This window comes from Cervus elaphus, chromosome 23 (assembly GCF_910594005.1).
Source record: "Cervus elaphus chromosome 23, mCerEla1.1, whole genome shotgun sequence".
NCBI classification, from domain to species: domain Eukaryota; kingdom Metazoa; phylum Chordata; class Mammalia; order Artiodactyla; family Cervidae; genus Cervus; species Cervus elaphus.
The window spans coordinates 74601756-74628204 of record NC_057837.1 but is presented as its reverse complement, the minus strand read 5'-3'; the positions used below and the strand labels follow the sequence as shown (position 1 = coordinate 74628204).

Sequence of the window (26449 nt, the reverse complement as noted above, 5' to 3'; positions counted from 1 at the left end):
GTTGGTTCTTAGTAGTCTTACTATGGTGCTGCTGGTGGTTGCTCTCATATGAATGAAAGGAAAGATGATAGCTTCCAGTTAGATTATTCTCTGGAAAACAGAAGACAAAATGAAAGGGTGAGGCTTCTGGAATGGGGAAATTGGGAGGGGACATGATGGTCTTTAAGATCGTGTTCTTTGGGGACAGTGGGGGCACAGATGAGAAGTGATGGAGGAGTCTACGGCCATACCACCCTGAATGCGTCTGACTCAGAAGCTAAGCAGGGTCGGGCCTGGTTAGTACTTGGATGGGAGAAGTGATGGAGGGACATAGATGGCAAGACCAGGCCAGTGAGCTTCAGAGGGGTTCTTTTGATCTAGGAGTTTGAGAGATTCCAGGGATGCTAGAGATCTAGAGGATCCAGGAATTTGGCAAGGGCAGCTGCGGGTCATGCAGAGATACGGAGTGGTACAGAGTGCAAACTCTGGAGTCAAGACCACCTTGAGTTCAAATTCTGGCTCTGCCTCAGCAACCTTGGTCAAGTTACTTGGCTTTGCCAAGTTACCTCTTTGCCTCAGTTGTCCCATCAGTAAAATGGAGATGATAATACCTGCCTCCAAGAGGAGCTATGGAACGGAATGAGTTATTGCATGTAAATTACTAGGAAAAGTACCTGGCCAGTTGTAAGCACTTGTTAGCTCTCTTTATACTTGGAGTCCTTTAAATGTTTAAAGGAAAAGAGTTTAAAAATTAGAATTTCTGTTTAGATATGCAGTTCATGAATTGCAACACCACCATGGGACCGAATTATCTGGGTCACAGCTTCATATGCATGACTAAACCAATGTCTTCTATAATCCCCTCTGAAAAATAATAGGGCCTCTCGTTAAATGAATTAATACATGTCAAATGCCTGGAATTTAATAAATGCTCAAAACATGTTGGTGGTTGTCATTATTACCATAATTATTCTGCTGCATAGTGATGTGAGGCAGGATTGAGAAGGCAGTTCTAAATAGAGCTTCTCAGAGCTCAAATTTTCCAGGTGACCTCAACTATTATAATATTCTTTTCTTTTTGCTTCATACCCTTATCAGGATAACCCAGGTAACAGGGTTACTCTGGCCTCACAAAATGGATTGAGAAGTGCTCCTTTTTCCCTTCTGTTCTCTGGAAGGATTTGTGTAAGATAGATATTATTTAGTCCTTAAACATTTGTAGAATTACCATCAAAGCCAGCAGGGCTTAGAAGTATTTTTTGTTTTTGTTTTTTTGCAGGAGGGTTTTTAACTGATTCCATTTCTTTCAAAGTCATTGACATAGTTTTTCTATTTCTTTCTCTAATATTGAATTGAATAAGTTATGTTTTTCAAGAAGTTTTTATATTTCCTCCAATCAAATTTATTGGTATCAAGTGGCTAATACTATCTATTTAGTATCCTTTTGAAGCTGTAAGATCAGTTCATGAGGGTGGGGATGGAATTGTGCTATGGGCTAAGTCACTTCAGTTGTGTCCAACTCTTTGCGACCCTATGGACCATAGCCTGCCAGGCTCCTCTGTCCATGGGATTTCCCAGGCAAGAATACTGGAGTGGGTTGCCATTTCCTTCTTCAGGGGATCTTCCTGACCCAGGGATCAAACCCGAAACTCTTATGTCTCCTGCCTTGGCAAGTGGGTTCTCGATCCACTAGCACCACCTGGGAAGCCTGGGAATGAAATTATAGCTCTTATTAGAAGAAAGCATGTTTCTCTATGCCTGGCACCAGAGAAGGATCAAGTAAGGACATAAGGAGAAGACAGCCATCTATAAGTCACAAACGGAGCTCTCCCCACGACCCAAATCTGCTGACACCTGGACCTCAGAGCTTCCGGTCTCCAGAACTGTGAAAAATAATTGTCTGTTGTTTGAGCCACCCAGCCTATGGTATTTGCTTGATTAGCCACACATATCTTTTTCAAACTGAAATACCTATTGGCCTGTCAGGTGGTGTATAAAACAGGATAGATGCGGCATGTCTTCCAAAGCCAGCGGCAAGCTTTGACAGCAAATAATTGTATATTTTTAAACGATGGATGCATGATACCACACATGGGTCGGAGAATGTCAAGTTTGCCTCAGAATGACCTTGACTCTTTGGGGGCTTTCCATGTGCATTCTTCTGCCTGGAGGCCCACAACAGTGACTGGAGCCTGCGTGTTCCTGGCTCACGAGACCCAGTGGTTAAATTTTCATGAACTTTGCTAGCTAGTTGTTGAACATAGACACTAAGGTGAAATTTTATGAATTGGTGTTAAGTAATCAAAACAAAGGTAATAGATAGTCAAAGCTCATCACTTCCTAATTGTGTTACTATTTTGTAAGGTCTTGATGTTATTTACATCTATGGTTATTTACCTCTATATGTGCATTGAGAATACTGTAGTGTTGTGACGCTGTCCTTCTGAGCGTTCTGTGCCCAGTGATGTAACTTGGTGGCTTGAAGTCAGCCATGTAGAGGTATTCACAGCATAGAAATCAGTAAATGCTACAAATCAGGGCTTGGCTTATTGTTTAGGTGCTTGTCTAGTCTTAAGGTGATGGGAAAAGTTAGTAATGCAGATCACACTCAAAACGTGTTGTCTATAGCTGTGACATTGTGAATTGTACAAAAAATGAGGAACTCTTCATCCAATATTTTTTCATGTGGACCATTTTTTAAAAGTCTTTATTGAGTTTATTGCAATACTGCTTCTGCCTTATGTTTTGGTTTTTTGACCAGGAAGCATGTGGGATCTTGGCTCCCCAACCAGGGAACAAACCCGCACACCCTTGCATTGGAAGGCGAAGTCATAACCACTGAACCGCCAGGGAAGTCCCCTCCTCCAGTATTTGAAAACCGTCATTTGATTCAATAAAGAAGACACACCATTGATAAATGGACTATTCATTGAGTCCATTTTGTCTTAATAATTAATATAAAGGAAAATATAACTAACATTCCAGGTGGCACTAGTGGTAAAGAATTCGCCTGCCAAGGCAGGAGATGCGGGTTCAATCCCTGGGTCTGGAAGATCCCCTGAAGAAGAGAATGGCAATCCACTCCAGTATTCTTGCCTGGAGAATTCCTGGACAGAGGAGTCTGGCAGGCTACAATCCATGGGGTCGCAAAGAGTCAGACACAACTTACCACACACAAACATTCATAGTGGAACTAAACTCATTGATCAATGACTGGAGTGACTTCTTAGCTGAACTGAATAGTAATTAAGAACTTTTACACACACATACCCGCAGTTTTTCAGAGAGCCGTTTGTTAAACATTTCCCGGCACACCACTTGAGGAATACTAAGTGGGTAGAGTCTGATAAGGTCACTTGAGTGTGAGAAGAACTAACTATTGAAAATGGTCCTATGATTGGCACAGATTTGCTGGTAAAAGTGCATGACAATGTCTCAGTCATTTTCCTCATCTCAACTCCCAGTCTGGCCAGGAGTAATGTTTGCGGAATGGAAGACAGTGAGTGTGTCATGAGCCCTGTCTCTGAGTTATAAGTATTAGTCACGTCAACAAATACTTTGGGTTCCTACTAAAAGTTCCAGGCACTGCTCTTGGCTTCAGGGACACAATCCCAGCCCTCCTAGAGTTTACATTCTAGTAGAGGAGAAAACCAGTAAGGTATAATAATCTGCTTTCAGGTTAATTTCATCTGTCAACTTGACCATGCTAACAGATGCCTAACTCGTTGGTGAAACATTATTTCCGAGTGTCTGTGAGGATCTCTCTGGAATAGATTGCACTTGAATTAGCCTCAATCTGTTTTGTTTTGAATCTTTGAAATTGCATTATCAGGCTGTCCTAGATTCTAGTAATCAGCTGACAACTTGGTTAAGCGAGTTGGCTCTGGAGGCAGACTGCCTTGGTTCACAGTCATTGCCTCGCTAGTGACCTCCTTGCATCTTAAATGACCAATCCATCAAATGGTCATATTAATTGCACCTACTTTACTGGGATTTTGTGAGGAATAAACAACACCTGGTACTTAATAACCCAAGGTTGTTGCTATTGTTTAGTCACTAAATCATGTCTGACTGCTTTGCAGTACCATGGACTGTGGTCCCCCAGACTCCTCTGTCCATGGGATTCTCCAGGCAAGAATACCGGAGTGGGTTGCCATTTCCTCCTCCAAGGGATCTTCCCCACCCAGGAACCGAATCTGCATCTCCTACACTGGCAGGAGAATTCTTTACTACTGAGCCACCTGGGAAGACCAATAACCCAATAAATATCAGTAACTATTATCACTCTTTATAGAGTGTGTACCAGGTATTGGACGTTGTGCTAAATGCCGTGTATGGGTGCAGCAGTAGCTACTGGGGCTCTGTCCACATCCCCTTTGGCACTCACCATCCTGCACAGGCCAGTAGCTTCTTACTGAACCCAGGATGCTTGGCAGGAGCATGTCCTCCAGCTGCTGCACAGGGCAGGCCCAAGTGCTGGGAAGTTAATGCTCCCACGAGCAACACTCAGCCGATGATGACCAAGAGTTGCAGCTTTCTTGCCTCCTGGAGGGAGAGGTCTGATCTACACTCTCTTCTGGGGTCCCGATCAAGATTGCACCCCAGCTTCCCACAGTGGTAACCATCTCGTTAATACATCATCTTGGCTTCCTTTTCTATTTCACTTCCTCAGTGCCCATCCAGAGCTCTCTAGGATTGCCCGTCAAGCAGACTACTTTCATTTTCACACACACCCTCTCTCTTTGTGCTGTGTGGCATGAAAGACCTTCGTTCCCCCACCAGGGATCGAACCCACGCCCCCTGCAGTGGAAGCACTGAGTCATAACCACTGGACCACCAGGGAAGTCCCTCAAACCGCTTTCACTCTCTTGCTCATCTCAGGGACCACTTCAAAGACAATGGGGGTATTTCATGTGACCTTCAAACAGTCCTATAAAATGGCAGATATGGCTCCCCCACTTTATGGTTGAGTAAAATGAGGCTCAGATCGGTGACACCACCTGCTCAAGGTCTGAGCCTTGGGCACGTACCCTCTCCACTGCCTCCCCAGGGAACGTGCCTCGGGGATGGGCCCTGCGCCAGGACCTCTTCTGTCCCTGCCACCCCAAGCCTCTGCTGACCCTCCTAAGCCTGCATCTCCCCCTGCAGGAAGGTCGCTGCCTGTTTGTCATCCTGCTCATGGCAGTGTACTGGTGCACCGAGGCCCTGCCCCTCTCCGTGACGGCCCTGCTGCCCATCGTCCTCTTCCCCTTCTTGGGCATCCTGCCCTCCAACAAGGTCTGCGCCCAGTACTTCCTGGACACCAACTTCCTCTTCCTCAGTGGTCTGATCATGGCCAGCGCCATCGAGGAGTGGAACCTGCACCGGAGAATTGCCCTCAAGGTCCTGATGCTCACCGGGGTCCAGCCGGCCAGGTGAGGCCAGGGAACGGCGTCCAGCCCAGAGGTGGGAGGCAGAGGGATCCCATCTCTCGGAGCCCAAACCCACCCTTCCTGCTCTGGTCATCTGGAGTGACAAACGCATCGTGTCCCACCATCCACCTTTTCATTCATTTCCCAAATACGTAGTGAGCCCCACTCTGTGCACCAGGCGCAGTGCTAGGCTCCTGGGTAGTTCTCAAAATTATGTAAGGATCACTTGGGAGTCCGCTGAAATGCTGGTTCCCAGACTTCACCCCAGGGATTCGTGTCCAGTAGTTTTAGAGGGGGCCGTGTTAGCAGTTTGACTCAGGAGACTTGGGGCTGAATCCTACCTTTCCTGCTCTGGGCGTGACCTACCCTCTCTCTGCCTATAAAAATGATGATATGATGGTCTCAACAGTAAGTGCTGGCTCTATCATCCTGGTTTTCTGTTTACCAGCCAAGGTGATCCAGTGGATGGGGAGTGGTTGGAAAGATGGCCTTAGAGAGACGGGGAGATAGGGCCCATTCCTACGGGGCCTCAAGCCTCCTGGATAGGATGCAGGCTTTCATTTAAAGAGAATTGAATGGCCTTTAAAATAAGGTTATAGTTGTTCTTTTTTTTTTTTTTTTTTTGGCAGTTTGCTGCATCTTAAGGCATCCTTCCCAGTAATGTTATTTAAGTGCATAAGGCATATGTAGGATTTAAAACAACAATCACAGCAAAATGCACTTATCCAAATAATGTTTTAAAACCACACAAATTTGTGATAGAAAAAAATTTCTGATAGAATACCTTATGAACTTCTTTATTAACACAATAAATGATGAGATCTAGCAACAGCCTAGTAACTGTAGTTTTGAGGCTGTAACCAAGTCCCTTCTAATAATACTGAACTTTATTGTCTTCATTAATCACTGAAGGAAGTATTCAATTTCTATTGAAGTGAAAGTGAAGTGAAAGTGAAAGTCGTTCAGTCATGTCCAACTCTTTGGGACCCCTTGGACTATACAAGCCCATGGAATTCTCCAGGCCAGAATACTGGAGTGGGTAGCCTTTCCCTTCTCCAGGGGATCTTCCCAGCCCAGGGATCGAACCTAGGTCTCCTGCATTACAGGCAGATTCTTTACCAACTGAGCCACAAGGGAAGCCCCAAGAATACTGGAGTAGGTAGCCTATCCCTTCTCCAGCAGATCTTCCCGACCCAGGAATCGAAATGGGGTCTCCTGCATTGCAGGCGGACTCTTTACCAACTGACCTATGAGGGAATATTAGATGTTAGTAAAGTAGAGCTTCATTTACTCCCATCATTTCCGTCCTGAATTATATCCATGGCCCCTCTGTCTATGAATCTCTGCTTTAAAGAATTCTAAGCTGGGGAGTGACATAACCAGAATGGCATTTTTAAAAAAACTCCTCTTGGCTGCCACGTGGGGAGCAAATGAGGATGAGAAGCTGGATGCAGCCCAGGTGACTTCTCCTGGAGGAGGTTGTATTTGACACTGAAGAAAGGATAAGGCTACTATCAAACACGTTTTAAAGTTTGTTGTTGTTCAGTCACTAAGTTTTTCCCAACTCTTTGAGACCCCATGGACTGCTGCACGCCAGGCTCTCCTGTCCTTTACTATCCCCTACAGTTTGCTCAAACTCATGTTCATTGAATGGATGATGCCATCCAACCATCTCAGGATCTGTCGTCTCCTCCTCCTGCCCTCAATCTTTCCCAGCATCAGGGTCTTTTCCAATGAGTCGACTCCCCGTATCAGGTGACCAAAGTATTGGAGCTTCAGTAACAGTCCTTCTAGTGAATATTCAGGGTTTTAAAGTTATAACAATGAAAACAGTATGACACTAGTTCAGAAATAGATTTTTTTAAAAATAGATTTCCATTTAAAAATATGGAAGAAATCTAGATCTGTGGGGAAGGGAAGGATTCAGTAAATGGTAAATGTTGGTATAATTGATTCATTTAAAAAAAAATTCTTCTTAGATCTGACTTTGCTCTATCAGTTCAGTTTAGTTGCTCAGACGTGTCCAACTCTTTGCGACCCCATGAATCGCAGCACGCCAGGCCTCCCTGTCCATCCCCAACTCCTGGAGTTTACCCAAACTCATGTCCATTGAGTTGGTGATGCCATCCAACCATCTCATCCTCTGTCATCCCCTCCTCTTCCTGCCCTCAATCTTTCCCAGCATCGGGGTCTTTTCAAATGATTCAGCTCTTCGCATCAGGTGGCCAAAGTATTGGAGTTTCAGCTTCAACATCGGTCCTTCCAATGAACACCCAGGACTGATCTCCTTTAGGATGGACTGGTTGGATCTCCTTGCTGTCCAAGGGACTCTCAAGAGTCTTCTCCAACACCACAGTTCAAAAGCATCAATTCTTCAGTGCTCAGCTTTCTTTATAGTCCAACTCTCACATCCATACATGACCAGTGGAAAAACCATAGCCTTGACTAGATGGACCTTTGTTGGCAAAGTAATGTCTCTGCTTTTTAATATGCTGTCTATACATCTAAATAAATTCCAGGTGGATTAAGAGTTCAGTGTAAAGGGAAAAAACACTAAGTTTAGATTCCTGTTGGTGGGAAGGACCAAGTGATGGCAGGCAGTCAGGGCATCAGGGCGTGTTTGGGGGCTGATGGGAAATTCAGCAGAGCCTGAGAGGGGTGCCTGGGAAGAAGGGACGAGGGAGAGGAGGCTGGAAAGACTGTTTAGGGTAAAATAGTGAAAAATCTTGGTGTGCAGGCATCTTTTTTTCTGCGATGGGAGCCATCAAGGATTTGGGGGCAAAGGAGAGAAAATTTAGGGTTGGTGCCCGTCCGGAACTATTTTCCTTTGGGTACCTGAGGTCAGGTCACTTACATACACCTAGTCAATTTCCTTAAGAGCTAGAATAAGCACGGTGAGTGGATTTGGTTTCCATTGGCCACTGGCTCATCCTCGCTAGGCCTTGACTTTCCTTCTGTAGACAAGTAGGATGCAAACGGGGACCAGGGGCCCTGGTTCTAGATCTGCCCCTAACTCCCTCTGTCCCCAGGCTCATCCTGGGGATGATGGCGACCACCTCGTTTCTGTCCATGTGGCTGAGCAACACCGCCTCTACCGCCATGATGCTGCCGATCGCCAATGCCATCTTGAAGAGTCTCTTCGGCCACAGGGAGTCTCGTAAGGACCTCAGCTGGGAGAGTGAAGAGACTGCGGGTGAGTCTGTGGGAAGGGACTGGGAGCAACTCCACCAGGGTGGGGGAGTAGGAGTGGGGATGATCAAACAGTGTCGGGGAGGGCAGGGGCGATGCACTTATTGAGCACCTACTGTGTGCCAAGTTTAATATTGAGAGTAACTGAGGATTAGATAAATCAAACCACGGTACCTTTCTTTTTAAATGCATTTATTGAGCATTTACTATGTACTAAGTAATGAGTTAAACACTTAACGTACATTACCTCCTTGGCCTCTCAAAACAGCCTTATGAAGTCGGTACTGTGTAAACTGAAACAACAATGAAATGTACTTCAGTGAGATTGGCAAAAATAAGAAGGCTGGAGAGTGCCCAGTGTTGGCAGGAATGGGGGCCACTGGAACTCTCTTTGCTGCTAGAGAGTGTGAATGTTCAGCCTTTCCTAAGGGCATTCTGCAAATATTTAATCAAATTAAGCATGCATATACCCTGGAATGCAGAAATTTGGCTCTGAATGCAAGTACCAAAAGTCCAGAAGGAGACACATGTCATGTGACCATCTTTAGCGCAGCAGTCCCTGTGGTATGCTGGGTCAGGGCCAGGGTTCAGGTATGGCCGCCACTGCTAGTAATGGAGGAGGTAGATTGTGGAGAGCACCCTGACTGAGCACTGTACTGCTTTCTAGAGCAAAGATTCAGAGGGACATAAAGTTATATAAGGCATCCCTGTTGGCTCAACAGTCAAGAATACACTTGCAATGCAGAAGCCACAGGGAATGTGGGTTTGATCCCTGGGTTGAGAAGATCCCCTGGAGGAGGTTATGGCAACCCACTCCAGTACTCTTGCCTAGAGTATCTCATGGACAGAGGAGCCTGGTGGGCTACAGTTCATAGGGTCACAAAGAGTCAGACACAACTGAAGCAACTTAGCATGCACGCATAATTATATAAATCTCATAAAACCTAGTTGTGATAGGGAAAGCCAGAATGAGGTATATTGGTGTGGCCCAAAAGTTCATTGGGTTTTCTGTAACATCTTATGAAAGTGAAAGTGAAATTTGTTCAGTCATGTCAGACTCTTTGAGACCCCATGGACTATACAGTCCGTGGAATTCTCCAGGCCAGCATACTGGAGTGGGTAGCCTTTCCCTTCTCCAGGGGATCTTCCCAACTCAGGGATCGAACTCATGTCTTCTGCATTACAGGCGGATTCTTTACGAACTGAGCCACAGCGAAGCCCAAGGATACTGGAGTGGGTAGCCTATCCCTTCTCCAGCATATCTTCCCTACACAGGAATCGAACGGGGTCTCCTGCATTGCAAAAGGATTCTTTACCAACTGAGCTATGAGGGAAGCCCATACACCTTATGGAAAAACCCAAAAGAATGTCTGGGCCAACCCAAGAGAACACAATACCATTATGTAAATTAAAAATTCTTACAAAAGACAGAACATTTTGCAAGAACATAAACAAAGGAAAAGCTACACATTCAATGCATCAGAGGGGTTGCTCTGAAAAGGATGGAATTGGGAAATGGGGATAAAAGGGACCAAATTAATAAATCAGTAAGAGTGGCCTCATGCAACAGAGAATGAGAACCTACTGTGAGCTGAGGAATTAGATTCAGTTAAATCTCAGAAATTGTGTTCTAAAGGCGACAAAACACAAGTGGCTGCCGTGTCTTTAAATGGCTAAATGAGGGCTCAGAGAGGAGAACTGACTTCCCCGAGTCACACAGCGTGCAAGGCATGCAAACCCAGAGCCCAGCTTCGCACCCAGACAGCCTGGCGACAGAGCCTACTCCCTTCCCTGTCAAATCAGCAGCATCCGTGAGAATCCTTCTGGCTGAAGATAAGAGGAGGCCCGACTGCAAGTGACTTAGAGAACAGAGGGTTATCTTCCTTGTCAGAGCAGGGCAGTGCCAGGCCACTTCCCAGGCACAGGGATGTCAGGACTGTTCACTGGCGTGGCTGTGACTCCCTCGGTCTGCCCTTCCTAATTTCAAAATGGCTGCCATATCCTGTCTTTTTGTTTACGCGGAGGTTTTTTAATTGGCAGATAAGAGGGCAGAGATTGCAATCTTAATTCTTCCTTTGCAGTTTTAATAATAGAACCCCCACCTTGGCACATGACTGTGCAGAGAAAAGGCTGAAAGTCTCAGCTTCCCTCGTAATTAGATATGGTCATGTGATCACGATTAGCCAATGAGGTATGAGTGGGAATGGCGTGTGCGGCTTCTGGTCCTCCCCTGCCTGCTTCCTGCTCCGTCTGGCTGAGATGTGAATAGGATGCTGCAGGTGAGAGATGCTACCTGGGACCCAAAGATGGAAGGTGTGTGTTGAAAGCTGAGATGGTAGGTCTGCCCCAGTAGCTTTTGATCATTTACCCCAACAAACACAACAAACCTTATCTATGAAACCATGAGCCTTATGTGTGCTATTTTTTTAAATATACCTGAAAATAATTACCTGTTAAAAATCTAAACACTGATTCATGTACCATCTAAGTTGGCTTCTCAGGAGGCTCAGTGGTAAAGAAGCCACAGGAGACATAGATTCGATCCCTGAAGGGCATGGCAACTCACACCAATATTCTTGCCTGAGAAATTCCAGGAGACTGGGAGCTACAGTCCATGTGGTCGCAGAGTTGGACACAACTGCGTGACTGAGCACACACGCACACACCATCTATGTTAATAATCTCACTGTGATATGGGTATTTCTCCATCATGCAGTAAAGGGTCTTGCTTATTTTATTTTCACCACAGCCCTGAAAGCTAGAAATAGTTATAAGTCCTTTACAGGTGAGGTTCAGAGAGGTGACATGGTATGTCCAGAATCAATCACATTGTTGATAAAGTAGCAAAGCCGTGATCTATACAAGGCCAAAGTCTTCCATGTGGGCAGGAAGAGATGTTCTATAGCAGGGGTCAGCAAACTCTTCCTGTAAATGACAAGACAGTAACATATTTAACCCTTTGCTGGCCACTCTGTCACAACCACTCAAACTCTGCCCTTGCAGGGAGAAACCATCCACAGATGATACGTAAATGAGTGGGTGTGGCTGTGAGCCAATTAAATTTTGCTTGTAGGTGCTGAAATTAAAACCTTGTGTAATTTTTACATCACAAAATATTATTCTTCTACCAATTTTTTCCCATCCACTTAAAAATATTAAAACCATAGCTGGCAGGCAGCAGGCAGGATTCAGCCTGTGGACCATAGTGTGCAGATCTCGAGTATTCCCTAGCGATGCCTAGTATTGGCTCAGACAGTAAAGAATCTGCCTGCAATGCAGGGACCAGGTTCCATCCCTGAGTTGGGAAGATCCCCTGGAGAAGGGCATGGCTACCCTCTCCAGTATTATTGCCTGGAGAATCCCATGGACAGAGGCTTGACAGGTTACAGTCCGTGGGGTCACAAAGAGTCGGACACAAATGAGCAACTAACACTTTCACTTTTCAGGATTGGCTTTGTCAGTTTCCGAACTGTTTCCCCTGAGTCTTGGGGCTCCAAGGACTGCCTCATAGTCACTGTGGGGTGGCAGCAAGTGGTTAACTCTGCTCCTTCTCTCATTTCAACCCAGCTGCTCCCTCTTTATATACTGTATACCCTGAGCTTCCGAGCAACTGTCTCTGATGTTTGTTGAGCACTTACTTCATGCTAAGTAGGTCTCATCTTAGGGCCTTACCTCTGAATGACATGGAACTAGCACTGACCTCACTTAGAGGAATGGAAAAGGAGGGAGAAACTGAAAAGCAGTTGATTGTAGTCCCCAAAGCCACATAGTTTCAAAACAGCAGCTCTGGTATTTTGAATCCATTCTGGTTGACTTTATAGCCGGTGCTCTTCTGTTGATCTACTTTCCACAGAAGTTTTGTTTTTTTTTTTTCCCCCAAAAGTTTAGTGGCAGAGGGGAAAAAAAAACGTGTGAAAGCCAATTATGTGAAAGAAGAAGTAAAACCTGAGACTCAGGAAGGAGAAGGGACTTGCTCAAGGTCACACACAGCGTCGGGTACATAAGTGAGATCCAGAGTCTTTCTCCTTACTCTGCAGGATGTTGGGAGGCAGGAGACCCTGGGAAAGGTGGGGGTAGACACCTGCTTTCATAGGCGGTGGGATCAGAGAGCAGGGATTGGTTAATGATCAGCCCTCAGACCTCAACCAGGTGATTCCAGGGCAAAGAGGCGTTCCCTTTCGTCCAGTTTCTGTGTTCTTTCCTGGTGGCAGGAGGTGAGGGCAGGGGTGGACGGAGTGGAGACTCTGGTCAGGGGCCAGGACAGGGGCGGGGAGGCTCCTGGAGGCTCCAGGTCCCTGAGGGGAACCCAGAGCAACAACAGTGAGGGTGATGTGAGCTGCCATTTTCTAAAGGCGCCCTGTGCCTGTGCTAAGTTTTTCAGACCCATTCACTCATTTAATCTTCATAACCGTACTATGAAGAAGATCATCCCCATTTTACAGATGGAGAGACTGAGGGTCAGAGAGGCAAAATGATTTACCCAAAGCAACATGGTGTGTTAGTTGCTGAGTTTTGTCTGAATCTGGAATCTGTGCTTACAGGCATGTGCCAGGATGAGATAGAGCCTTGGGCAGGGCAGGGCTCGCTGGACAAGACCCTGGGGGGTCCTCAGTCTTGGAGGGCAGCCCCGCTGCTTCTCTGAAGTTCTGTTACACACTTGGCTCCTTGCACCGCCTAGGGGACCAGGGCCGCATGGGTGGTGGCTTCTCCAGCATCCTTCTACACGCACGCTCTCGTTAGATCCTGCACTTCATCCCTGAAGGGGTGGCCCATTTCACAGAGGGTGAAACTGATGCACAGAATGGTGAAGTATTTGCCCAAAGCCCCTCAGCCAGTAAGGGGACCACCAGGTTTTTGAACCTAAACTCTACAACACTTTCCCCTCCTCTTTTCTGCCCAAAGAAGTCTGGCTCGGGACCTCCCTGGTGGTTCAGTAGCTATGACCATGCTCCCAGTGCAGTTCGATCCTGGGTTCCGTCCTTGGTCAGGGAACTAGATCCCACATGCTGCAATTAAAGATCCCTTGAGCCGCAACTAAGACCCAGCACAGCCAAACAAATTAACTAAAAAGAAAGAAAAAAGGCTGGCTTGCCACCCTTGTCTTTCCTTTAGGAATGCCAAGGATGAGTCTTGTCGGCTGAGCTAAGCACTGCCCTCTCCTTCCCTCTTCATTCATGAGGCTGCGAGAGGGGCCTCTTACCGAGGCCCTTTTCTCATCTATAAAATGAGGATAAAACCTCCCATTTTGTGTATGTCATTGTGAAGCGTTCATGAGAAATGAGGTCCTGGCACACAGACGTGGGTAATACGTGGCGGTTATACAGTTGCCATTATATAAAAACCAGTATAAGGGTTCCAAGAATCAGAAAGAGTGGGTAATAAGACCCTACACCTTGATTCAGATTGAAGTTCCCCATGACTCATAATTGAAAAGGATTTATTTGTTGATTACCCATCTTCATGGACTCTAAGTCCCAAGGGAGCTCATGTCCATCTTTTTCCTTGCTGTGAACTATAGTATTGTTCACCTAGAACACTGTTTGGCATGTAGTAGGTGATCAATAAATGTGTGGAATCAATCAGTTAATAAACAAACCAGTTACTGAATTGCTCTAAGCCTCAGTTTTCTAATATATAAAATGGAGATATAAATCCTTACTGCCCAAGTGGTTGTGTTAAATAAATGAACAGGTGTAAACCTACCTAACCTGGGGGTTTTTGTTCTCCCTGGGGTGCTCTTTTCCAAATTTGACACAAGAACTCTCCTGAGAGCCTTCTATGTGCCAAACTTCAAGAATATTTCAGTCATGATGGGGAGGTTACATTATAGTTAGCTGTTCTAGGTTTGAGCCAGGTAGGTGCCTTTGGAGATGGGGCAAGACTCAGGGGTGGCAAATCAGCAGTCCTGGGAACAAGCCTGATTCTGCCATTAAAAACTCTGCCAAAAAAATTCAATTGGGTCATCTCAATCCCAACCTTACCCTACCTGTCTGGAGCTCAGTTTCCCCAGGTGTAAAGAGGAAGGTAACAACCCTGCCCAGCTCTCCCAGGTTGTTCCTAGACTGCTATAAGATTACAGATGTGAACATTCAGTTCCCCCTGCCTGATACCAGCTCCGGGATTGTTATTATTTGAATAAGACCTTACATAAACACCAAGCTCCTAACCAGCCAGTGATTTCTGGACCCGGGGAAGTTACAATCTTTGGAGACTTTGGCCTGTTTTCATGTTGTCACGTGGGTCACCGTGGTCACAGGAAGCAAAGGGATGAGGGGCTGAGTAGCACCTTGGTTTTCCAGTTTTTTTCCTACTTCATCTTCATTGATTTTATCATCATCATTATTCAGTTCAGTTCAGTTGTTCAGTCGTGTCCAACTCTTTGCAACACCATGAGTCGCAGCACGCCAGGCCTCCCTGTCCACCACCAACTCCCGGAGTCTACCCAAACCCACGTCCATTGAGACGGTGATGCCATCCAACCATCTCATCGTCTGTTGTCCCCTTCTCCTCCTGCCCTCAATCTTTCCCAGCATCGGGGTCTTTTCAAATGAGTCAGCTCTTCGCATCAGGTGGCCAAAGTATTGGAGCTTCAGCTTCAACATCAGTCCTTCCAATGAACACCCAGGACTGATCTCCTTCAGGATGGACTGGTTGGATCTCCTTGCTGTCCAAGGGACTCTCAAGAGTCTTCTCCAACACCACAGTTCAAAAGCATCAATTCTTCGGCACTCAGCTTTCTTTATAGTCCAACTCTCACATCCATACATGACCACTGGAAAAACCATAGCCTTGACGAGACAGACCTTTGTTGGCAAAGTAATATCTTTGTTTTATTAACATGCTTTCTAGGTTGGTCATAACTTTCCTTCCAAGGAGTAAGTGTCTTTTAATTTCATGGCTGCAATCACAATCTGCAGTGATTTTGGAGCCCAGAAAAATAAAGTTAGCCACTGTTTCCACTGTTTCCCCATCTATTTGCCATGAAGTGATGGGACCAGATGCCATGATCTTTTGAGCTTTAAGCCAACTTTTTCACTCTCCTCTTTCATTTTCATCAAGAAGCTCTTTAGTTCTTCACTTTTTGCCATAAGGGTGGTGTCATCTGCATATCTGAGGTTATTGATATTTCTCCCAGCAATCTTGATTCCAGCTTGGGCTTCCTCCAGCCCAGCGTTTCTCATGATGTACTCTGCATATAAGTTAAATAAGCAGGGTGACAACATACAACCTTGACATACTCCTTTTCCTATTTGGAACCAGTCTGTTGTTCCATGTCCAGTTCTAACTGGTGCTTCCTGACCTGCATACAGGTTTCTCAAGAGGCAGGTCAGGTGGTCTGGTATTCCCATCTTGTTCAGAATTTTCCAGTTTATTGTGATCCACACAGTCAAAGGCTGTGTTAAGAGAGGAATAATACTCAGTATCAAATTGTTTCACATTACTACTTAAATGGAACTAATTTGCATAAAGAAAAAGTAAACTCCCTCCTTCCTAATCTTAATTGCCACCAATAACTACTGTTTACAGTTGTGTGTGTATGTGTGTGTGTGTGTGTGTGTGTGTGTGTGTGTGTGAATAGCCTCCTCTGCTTTGTCTATGGGCTTCCCTGGTGGCACAGATGGTAAAGAATCTGCCCACAATGCAGGAGACCCAATTTCGATCCCTGGGTCAGGAAGATCCCCTGGAGGAGAGAATGGCAACCTGCTCCAGTGTTCTTGCCTGGAGAACCCCATGGACAGAGGAGCCTTGGCTGGCCACAGTCCGTGGTGTCGCAGAGAGTCGGACACGACTGAGCGACTTAGCATGCACGCATGGCTTGTCTGCAGCCCTTGGGTTTTATATCGGGCTCTCCAGATATGATGCTGGCAGCGACCAGGTTCCAGGGATGAGAAAAGGGGCAAGGTGGGGACTGGGGCAAACTGGTGAGCACACGGCCGCCCCCCACCCCCATAGGGTCATGGGCAACCCCTGGAGACATCAGTTCCGCATGTCTAACTTCAGGGATGCTTTCTCAATCCTGGCTGCACAATAGGACCACCTGTAGAGCTTTCGAAAAATACTGAGGCCCCAGAGCCTCTAAACCAGAACCTCCGGAGTGGGGCCTGGGCTTTCTCAGGACATTCTAATGTTCATCCAGGGCTGAGGAGGGTGGGCTGTGGGTATACCTGAGATGCTAGTGAGCTTTGCAAGTATCTGATGCTGCGGGACAGCCGTTCCTGAACGAGCAAGAAGAGTACAGGGTGAGCGAGAGGTGGGTGGCGGCTGGGAGTCACTGGGTCAGAGTTCTCCCTGTCTGGCCAGCCCCCGGGGAGTGACTCTGCATCCCTCCTCCCCCTCCAACAGCATCAGTGTCCTATGAGCAACCCTTCATTTCCTGCTTTAGTGCCCTGGCATCCAGCCTTGGGCATTGCGTTTGAACGTGAGCTCCCACCACGGGAGCCCTGAGGCCCTTGTCCCCATGGCCCAGGGTGAGACGATCTGAATTTAGCCTTCAGACCCCAGCTTCAGGTGCAGTAAAAATGACAGAGTCAGCCACCGTGGAACCCTGCTCCCTCGTGGTACCAGCAGGAAAAGAACAGCCCAGAGTGGAGAAGGGAAGAGGCTTCCCCAGGCCCCTGGGGTGAGACAGGGAAAGGGCCAGAGCTGGAGTCTAGACCCTTCCTCCGTGTGTTCAAAGTGGGCAAAGTGCGTTTGCAGTTAAACAGGCTGAGTTTGTTATCGTTGCTGCAGTGAGGAAAAACACACACCACGGGCAATGACAAAGGACTCGGAGATGTTAGAAAGCACCCCTCACTGTTCGGACTTGGGTTGGGGCATTTGGGGTGGGGGTGGGGACCTAAGGAAGCAGGGTTTGCTTTAGGTTGGGTGCTGTCAGAAACTGGGGGTCCCGTGGCTAAGAATCCACCCTGCATACGGGACATGTGGGTTCCATCCCTGGTCGGGAACTGAGATCTTCCATGCTGCAGGGCAACTTAGCCCATGCGCTGCAAGGATGACCCAGCTCAGCCAAAAACAAAGCGAACAGAAAAAAAAGAAACCTGGGGACAATTCTGTGATTAGATAAGAAGTAGCCATTTCTTTAGCAAGAGAAGGGGATGCTTGGTATTTTGTGGGTGCCAAGTAGCTTTGCGCTTAAACAAGGTTACAGTGTCCTTGCTCCGGCTGTTTTTATCAGTGTGACTGTCTGGAGTCAGTGATGTATAAGATTATTTAGGACCAAGAGAATGATGTGTTGTATCTGGCTCAGACCAGTTCCAGACTCCAGGGGCCACTTTCCTGTTCTTTCTTAATAGTAACCCACATTTCCCGAATCCTCACTAGTGCTCTGATTCCTGAATTTTTAAATTCAGGGGCTGGCAAACTTGGGTGCACCAAATCTAGCCTGCCACCTGTTTTTCATCTAGCCTGTGAGCTAAGCATAGCTCTTATGTTTTTAAATAGTTGTATAAATCAAGCAGAAGATTGTATGCCATGTGAAGATTATATAAAATTTTCAGTGTCCAAAAATAAAGGTTTAGTCACACTTATTCATTTCTGTATTATCTAGGGCTGCTTTCATGATACCATGACAGATTTGAGTAGTGACAACAGACATCATATGGCCTCCAAAGCCGAAAATATTTACTGTCTGGCCTTCTGCAGAAGAAGTTTGCCGGTCCTTGCTTTAAATGGTGTTTCAGTTGTTCAAGCTGCTACAACAAAAACACCACAGGCTGAGTATTTATTTCTCCCCATTCTGGAGGCTGCAAAGTCCAAGATCAAGGCACCAGCAGATCTGGCATCTGTTGGGGGCCTGTTTCCTGATTCACAGACAGCCTGGCTGTCATCTGGTTGTGTCCTCACATGGTAGAAGTGGCAAGGGAGTTCTGTGAGGTCTTTTATAAGGGCACTAATCCCATTCATGAGGGCTCCACCCTCATGACCTAGTCACCTCCCAAAGCACTACCTCTTAACACCATCACACTGGGGGTTAAGTTTCAACATTTGAATTTGGGGGGGGGGGGGCAGGGAATGAAAATATTCTGTCTATAGCAAATAAATCAACTCTTTAATCCTCTTGATGACCCCAGGGGAATTATTACTTCCATTTTATGGATTAAAGAAGTTCAAGGCGGTTAAGGGATTTATCTAAGCCAGTTTCTTAACTTTGGCACTATTTGACAAATTAGGTGGGAAAATTCTTGCTTGTGGGGGCTGACTCATGTACTACAAGATGTTTGGCAGCATCCCTGACCACTGACCACTAGGTACCAGTAGCACCCCCCCATCTTCATCTCAGTTCTGGCCTCCAAAAATGTCTCCAGATGTTGTCCAGTGTCCCTTGGAGGCAGAATCGACCCCAGCTGAGAACCACATTGATCTAAGGTCACAAAGCAACTGATGGAGACTTGACCCCTGAACCCATGTGTTCAGTTATTACTCACACTTCCAATGCCCAGGGATGGATTCTTTTGCTCTTGGTGATGGTTTCAGCTGCAGGAAATTTTAATCTCTTCAGTTTTCTCCTGTGGGGAGACTGACCTGTCAAGCAAGGTATTCTTTAGAAATGAAGTCATATCCTTATCTGACTCTCCTCTGCTCAAACTCTCCCCTGGCTCCACTCCCAGCTAGCTCAGAGGAGAAGCTAAAATCCTTACTGTGAACCCCAAGACCTGTGTGTGATCCAGACTACTTCCTGCCACCCCAGCCCCTGCCCCATCTCCCACCTCACCTCCTCCTAGTCTCCCTCTCCATCAGGCCCCTCCATCTCCATGGGTCTTCCTTCTGCTTCCCAACACACCAGACACACTCTCTCCTCAGGGCCTTTGCACTTGCTGTTCCTGTTATCCCAACCCCTCTTCCCACCACTCTTCATATGATTGACTCCTTTTAATCCTTGAGGTCTCAGCTCAAATGCCATCAGCTCATATGTCTCCTCTGTTGACCTGATCACGAGTCTACCTGCTCCTCCTCCCTACTCTGCAGTCACTTTCCATTGCTTTGCCCACACTTACTTCCTCCACCACTTTCATCACAACCTGAAGTTTTCTTTCTTTAATTATTGTCAGTCATCCTCTCTAGAATAGAGCTTTCGTGGTAGCAAGGACATTGTCCTATATTATTCACTGATAGTACATAGTAGGTGCTCAATAAATGCATTTTGAATGAGTGGCAGATTGGGGTCACCCATCCTGTTGCTGATCCATTACCACTCATAGCTGGTCTTTCCCAAACATCCCCTTGACGGTGACAGTTGAGGTTAGCCTAGGCTTGAGTTATGGCTTGTCCAGCTGCCTTGTGGCTAACTTCCTGCCCACAGGCCAGAAGCCCTCTCCTAATAGGAAAAGGTGGGGTAGAAGGATGGAATTTTGAGTGTCTTTTTTTTTTTTTTGAAACCCAATGACTAGTATAGGCCGGGGCCTGAGGAAGTACTCTTGATTGACTGCACAAGAAGGGGACGCTTCTGTCCCACCTGCTACATTCCACTAAAGACCTTGTGCTCTTTCCTCCTAGCTGCTGTGCGGAAAAACGGCCTGCACACTGCGCCCACGGAGATGCAATTCATTGCCGGCGCAGAAGAGTGAGTTCTCCTGGTGAAATTCAAAGAGGAGCCCATGCTTGATCCAAGGAGAGGATGAACAAGAATTCCATGCTGCAGGCAATCCCCACCCCCCAATTCTTCTCCCAATGACCCGATGCCCAAGTTTCCACCTCTTCTCCCCGAGCTCCAGCCTCCTTGAAAAAAGAAAGTGTGGAATGAGCAGGGGAGTACAGTAAACCCCTAAAGGTCTGCTGAGGTGAAGGGTCTGGAAGGAGGGACCAGAAGAGCAGGAGGCGCAATCCACATGACTGTCAAGGAGGAGAGGGTGTGCCGGGCCAAGCTAAAGCTTTGTCTGCAGACAAAAGATCCCGAGACAGTAGCAGCCCTACACACCTGTGTGATTCAGGAAGCCTCTGGACATTGACAGCACACTTAGTCTTTGGTGTCTTTTGTACACAGCAGTGAGGATATAAGACCTGGGTGCTTGGGGTCAAGCAGACTTGACTTTGAACCCTGGCTTTGCCACTTACCGGCTCTGTTGATTTGCACACGTCACTCCCCCTCTCTGAAACTCAGTTTCACCTACCAACTGGACATGATGTCAGAAACCCACCTGGGTTCTTTTTGAGGGTTGTTTTTGAGATTAAATGAGATCATGTAGATAAAGCCAGTTGTTAGGCCTTCCATGCACAGATGGTAATGCTTGTTATTAATGGTATCGTTATCTCAATTTCATGATGAGGAGGCAAACAGCAGGGAGTAAAGTGACTTGCTCAAGGCATCATTGCTGGGCATCAGTCAGGTCTGCTTCCTTCATTCAGCAAATTTATGGAGAACTTACCATGAGCCAGGTACTGTCAGGCACATGGCAACGAACAGAACAAAGCAGGAAAGCAGGCTAGGGAGGGGGCTGGAGGGGGGGAAAGGGCAGCATTTAAATGTGTGTCAGGGAAGACCTCACCAAGAAGATCATTCTCGGGCAAACACCTGGGAGAGGTGAAGGGTCCTGGGGAATCTGTGGGAAGAGTATCCTTAGCAGAGGGGCCAGCAGGTACAAAGTCCTGAGAGTTCAAGGCAGCCGGGAAGCTAGTGTGGCTGGAGGTGGGGTCACAGAGATTGCTTGTGTGGCAGGAGGGCACTGGTGGGGGACAGAGCATGTGGGACCCTGCAGGCCATTGATGTAGTTTTGACTTTGAATGAGATGGAAACTGATGGAGTGTCTAGCAGATAGGGACATGATTTTACATCAGTTTGTCTTATCCTGAGGCCTGTGCTCCTTCCTGGCACCATGTCTGGGGGCTTTGAGTCTACCTTTGAGATACAGGTTCTGTAGTTGGCCCCGCCACTCACCACCTTGCAACCTGGGAACCTGTTTTAATCATCTACCCAGGCAGAGCTTGTGCTGAGTCTGTTGGAAAAGAACTGATCTCTAACCTCTGGAGCTCCATGTCCATTGGTTGCAGACCCCAGCCCCACTCTCAGTTCATTTCAGTTCAGTTGCTCAGTCATGTCTGACTGCTTGCGACCCCATGGACTGCAGCACGCCAGGCCTCCCTGTCCGTCACCAACTCCCGGAGTCCACCCAAACCCATGTCCATTGTGTCAGTGATGCCATCCAACCATCTCGTCCTCTGTCATCCCCTTCTCCTCCTGCCTTCAATCTTTCCCAGCAGCAGGGTGTTTTCAAATGAGTCAGTTCTTTGCATCAGGTGGCCAAAGTATTGGAGTTTCAGCTTCAGCATCAGTCCTTCCAATGAACACCCAGGACTCATCTCCTTTAGGATGGACTGGTTGTATCTCCCTGCAGTCCAAGGGGCTCTCAAGAGTCTTCTCCAACACCACAGTTCGAAAGCATCAATCCTTCAGTGCTCAGCTTCCTTTATAGTCCAACTCTCACATCCATACATGACTACTGGAAAAACCATAGCCTTGACCAGACAGACCTTTGTTGGCAAAGTAATGTCTTTGTTTTTTAACATGCTGTCTAGGTTGGTCATAACTTTCCTTCCAAGGAGTAAGAATCTTTTAATTTCATGGCTGCAGTCACCATCTGCAGTGATTTTGGAGCCCAAAAAAATAAAGTCAGCCACTGTTTCCACTGTTTCCCCATCTGTTATCTATTTGCCATGAAGTGATGGGACCAGATGCCATGATCTTAGTTTTCTGAAGTTGAGTTTTAAGCCAACTTATTCACTCTCCTCTTTCACTTTCATCAAGAGGCTTTTTAGTTCTTCTTCACTTTTTGCCATAAGGGTGGTGTCATCTGCATATCTGAGATTATTGATATTTCTCCCGTCAATCTTGATTCCAGCTCGTGCTTCACCCAGCCTGGCATTTTGCATGATGTACTCTGCATAGATGTTAAATAAACAGGGTGACAATATACAGCCTTGATGTATTCCTTTCCCAATTTGGAACTAGTCCGTTGTTGCATGTCCAGTTTTAACTTTTGCTTCTTGACCCGCACACAGATTTCTCAGGAGGCAGGTAAGGTGGTCTGGTGTTCCCATCTGTTGAAGAATTTCCCACAGTTTGTTGTGATCCACACAGTCAAACACTTTGGCATAGTCAATAAAGCAGAAGTAGATATTTTTCTGGAACTCTCTTGCTTTTTCTATGATCCAATGGATGTTGGCAATTTTATCTCTGGTGCCCCTGCCTTTTCTAAATCCAGCTTGAACATCTGGAAGTTGTTGGTTCATGTATTGTTGAAGCCTGTCTTGGAGAATTTTGAACATTACTTTACTAGTGTGTGAGAAGAGTGCAATTGTGTGGTAGTTTGAGCATTCTTTGGGATTACCTTTCTTAGGGATTGGAATGAAAACTGACCTTTCCAGTCCTGTGGCCACTGCTGAGTTTTCCAAACTTGCTGGCACATTGAGTGCAGCACTTTCACAGCATTATCTTTTAGAATTTGAAATAGCTCAACTGGAATTCCATCACCTCCACTAGCTTTGTCCGTAGTGATGCTTCCTAAGGCCCACTTGACTTCGGATTCTAGGATGTCTGACTCTAGGTGAGTGATCACACCATCGTGATTATCTGGGTCATGAAGATCTTTTCTGTATAGTTCTTATGTGTATTCTTGCCACCTCTTCTTAATATCTCCTGCTTCTGTTAGGTCCATAATGTTTCTGTCCTTTATTGTGCCCATCTTTGCATGAAATGTTCCCTTGATAGCTCTAATTTTCTTGAAGAGATCTCTAGTCTTTCCCATTCTATTGTTTTCTTCTATTTCTTTGCACTGATCACTGAGAAAGGCTTTCTTATCCCTCCTTGCTGTTCTTTGGAACCCTGTATTCAGAAGAACCCTGTATTTATCTTTCCTTTTCTCCTTTGCCTTTAGCTTCTCTTCTTTTCACAGCTATTTGTAAGGCCTCCTCAGACAATGATTTTGCCTTTTGCATTTCTTTTTCTTGGGAATGGTCTTGATCACTGCCTCCTGTACAACGTCACGAATCTCCATCCATAGTTCTTCAGGCACTCTGTCTATCAGATCTAATCCCTTGAATCTATTTGCCACTTCCACTGTATAGTCAGAAGGGATTTGACTTAGGTCATACCTGAGTGGTCTAGTGGTTTTCCCTACTTTCTTCAAGCCCCACTCTGGGCCTCAGTTTTCCATCCAGACAAGGAAGGGGGTGCACAAGAGCCCTTTCTGCTCTTATTCTCCTGTGAGGCTCAGTCTGGTTGGAGCCCCAGGTCCGAGGGAGCCCACAGGTGTCTGACCGGGCCTCTCACTCTGGATCATCAGGCCATGGCCTCTGTCTCCAGCTGCTTCCAGCCCTTCTCTTCTTTTTAGACCCCAGGTCACATCCCCACTACCCACTGGAAAAGGGGCCCTTCATGTTAGTAATTAAGGCCCCAAGATATTTGAAGTGTCTTACATTCTTTTTAAAAAAATTGATTTGTTACACAAAGACAATTCTTAATTTCATCCACTAATAAACATTTTATAATTGCACAAGTAAAAAGAAAAAGAACTCTTAAACAAAAAGAAAAATGTACTCAGCACCTCAGTCCCAAAGATAGAAGAGTTAAGTGAATACCGTTCTAGACCATTTATCTATATATATGTGTGTGTGTTTGTGTGTGTGTGTGTGTGTATTTTTAACAAAATAACTGACCATGCTACATATGCCATTTTATAACCTATCATCTCAGCTAAGTGGGTGTAGTAGATGTCTTTTCACCTCAATAAGTTTGTGTCAGCATCATTATCTTTTAATTATATAATTAACAATTTTTAACTTTATTATTTCCCAAACTACCCAAAGGTACCAGGAAAATAACCCAGAAAATACAAATAAAAAGTAAAAGAGGGGGAAAAAATCCCCAATTCCATCCCTGCGAAAGTCCCCAAAGCAGCTTTGTGTATACCATTCTAGACTTTTCTTAATACTCATATATTCATGAATTATGTGTATATTTTTAAAATAAAAGAAGTAAGTAGTGCTGTTACCTACCTTCTCACTTTATATAATGGGCATCTTTCATCTGAATAAATACCCATCTAAATCACCATTTTTAATAACTGCTTTGGTATCCCATCCAGAAACAGGATCGTCTTAATCTAGCCAATCGTTTTTTGATGGATATTTAAATTAAATTTTCCATTTAAGTTATATTTAATACCAAGTATTAGTTTAGGACAATTTCTTAGAGTAGAACGCTTAAGCTGAAGAGTTGCACATTTTTAGAAGTGTTTGGTTCCTATGCCACCTATGCCAGTTGCCTTCTAGAAAGTTCACTTAGCTCTCCCATCCCGGGCAGTGTGTTTCTCCACAAGACCAGGAATTCTGAATGGCTTCTCTCTGGGTTTGTTTAAAGCAAAGACTGCCCTGAGGAGGCAGAGGCTCCAATGGATCTCCAGCCTACCTCCAAGAAGGAGGAGGAATATCGCAGGAACATCTGGAAGGGCTTCCTCATCTCCATCCCCTACTCGGCCAGCATCGGGGGCACGGCCACCCTCACGGGCACAGCCCCCAACCTCATCCTGCTCGGCCAGCTCAAGAGGTAAGAGCGCATGCTCCCCATCCCCGGTGCTGGGGTTTCTGCCTCTTCTTCTCTTCTCCTCCTCCTTCACCCAACATCCAGGGATGTGTCTTGGGTGTCTACTGTTGTCCAGGCTCTGGGGACCCAGCGATGCACAAAACCCAGCAAAATCCCTGCTCTGGGGAACTTCCATTCTGGTGGGAGAGACAAACAATAAAGGAAAAAGCAAGAGAATATATAGTATGTTGGCGTGATACGTTATGAAATAAAATCGGGCAGAAGAAGGGGGCAGAGGTAACAGGAGTGGGTGCTGTTTTATCGAGGTTGGTCGGTATTGTGCATCCCTCTAATATGGTGGCATTTGAGCAGAGACCTAGAAGTGAGGGGGTGAACTTTGTGGACAAAGGAGGGAAGAGCATCCCAGACAGAAGGAACAGCCCGTACAAAGGTGGGAAATAGCACAAAGACTGGCCAGGCTGGGGTGCAGAAGGGAATTAGGTAAGAGGACCAGGGCAGTCATTGTCAGGAGAGTCAGAGGAGAGCTGAGAGCAGAGGGGTGACATGACGTGACATCTCCTGAAACCAACCCCAGTGGGAGGCACTGGTGTGTGGCTGTGATGTCCCGTGAGAAGCCTTACAGCCAGGCACGTGGACCAGCAGTGTAGTGGACGCTGCCAGGTAAAATCTCCCCATCACTGAAACGGTTCAAACAGGTTGCGTGGCCATTTGTCAGGGCATGAGAATCAAAGAGATGGATTCTCCGATGGTTTGACATCAATTCCATTTTTCCAAACCCCTTAGTCTGAAGATGTTAAAAATCTTTGTATTTCAAGATTCTAAGTATTTTCAGATTCTAGGATTCTGAGAGGTGGGGTTTCTAAGATTTTGTTACCGTGGAGATGTGCCATATATTAAATTAATCCACATGAATCTGAATGTAAGCATTTGACAAACAAACAGCAACAAAATTTTCTGATATTCAACATGGCTCCATGTGCTGGCCAAAGTCTTTATCTGGTATTCAACCAAAGAATGAAGGATTTACAGGGATGATGGAGGAATAGCTAACTGCATTGGTCTTCCTGAGAGTGGGTTTGGTGTACGTAAGTCAGTTCTATACTTGTGGATGATCAAAGTTATTTTCATGAGAAAACTTAAGTACATCCATGTCTTACTTCATAAGCTGATTTTAAAACCTTAACTCTCCACCCTGTTCTCAGATTCTCAAATCCTTTGATTTTAAGATTACATAAAAAACAGTGATTCTCAGCCATGGGTATATTTTACAGTCTCCAGAGAAGGTGGAAAAAAACATGCTTGGGTCTCAGCTGCAGAGATGCTGATTTCGGAGGCT

At 46.0% G+C, this 26449-nt stretch overlaps 1 protein-coding gene across 4 annotated transcripts in view; it reads left to right on the top strand.

The window, feature by feature from the left end:
- Positions 1-26449, top strand: part of SLC13A3 (solute carrier family 13 member 3) — a 101631-nt gene that overhangs the window by 51195 nt on the left and 23987 nt on the right. For all 4 annotated transcript variants that reach the window (XM_043883379.1, XM_043883380.1, XM_043883381.1 and 1 more), the window contains 4 exons: positions 5128-5393; positions 8420-8583; positions 20073-20139; positions 24931-25116. In XM_043883379.1, coding sequence (XP_043739314.1) covers positions 5128-5393; positions 8420-8583; positions 20073-20139; positions 24931-25116 — 683 coding nt within the window. The remainder of the gene's footprint in view (positions 1-5127; positions 5394-8419; positions 8584-20072; positions 20140-24930; positions 25117-26449) is intronic.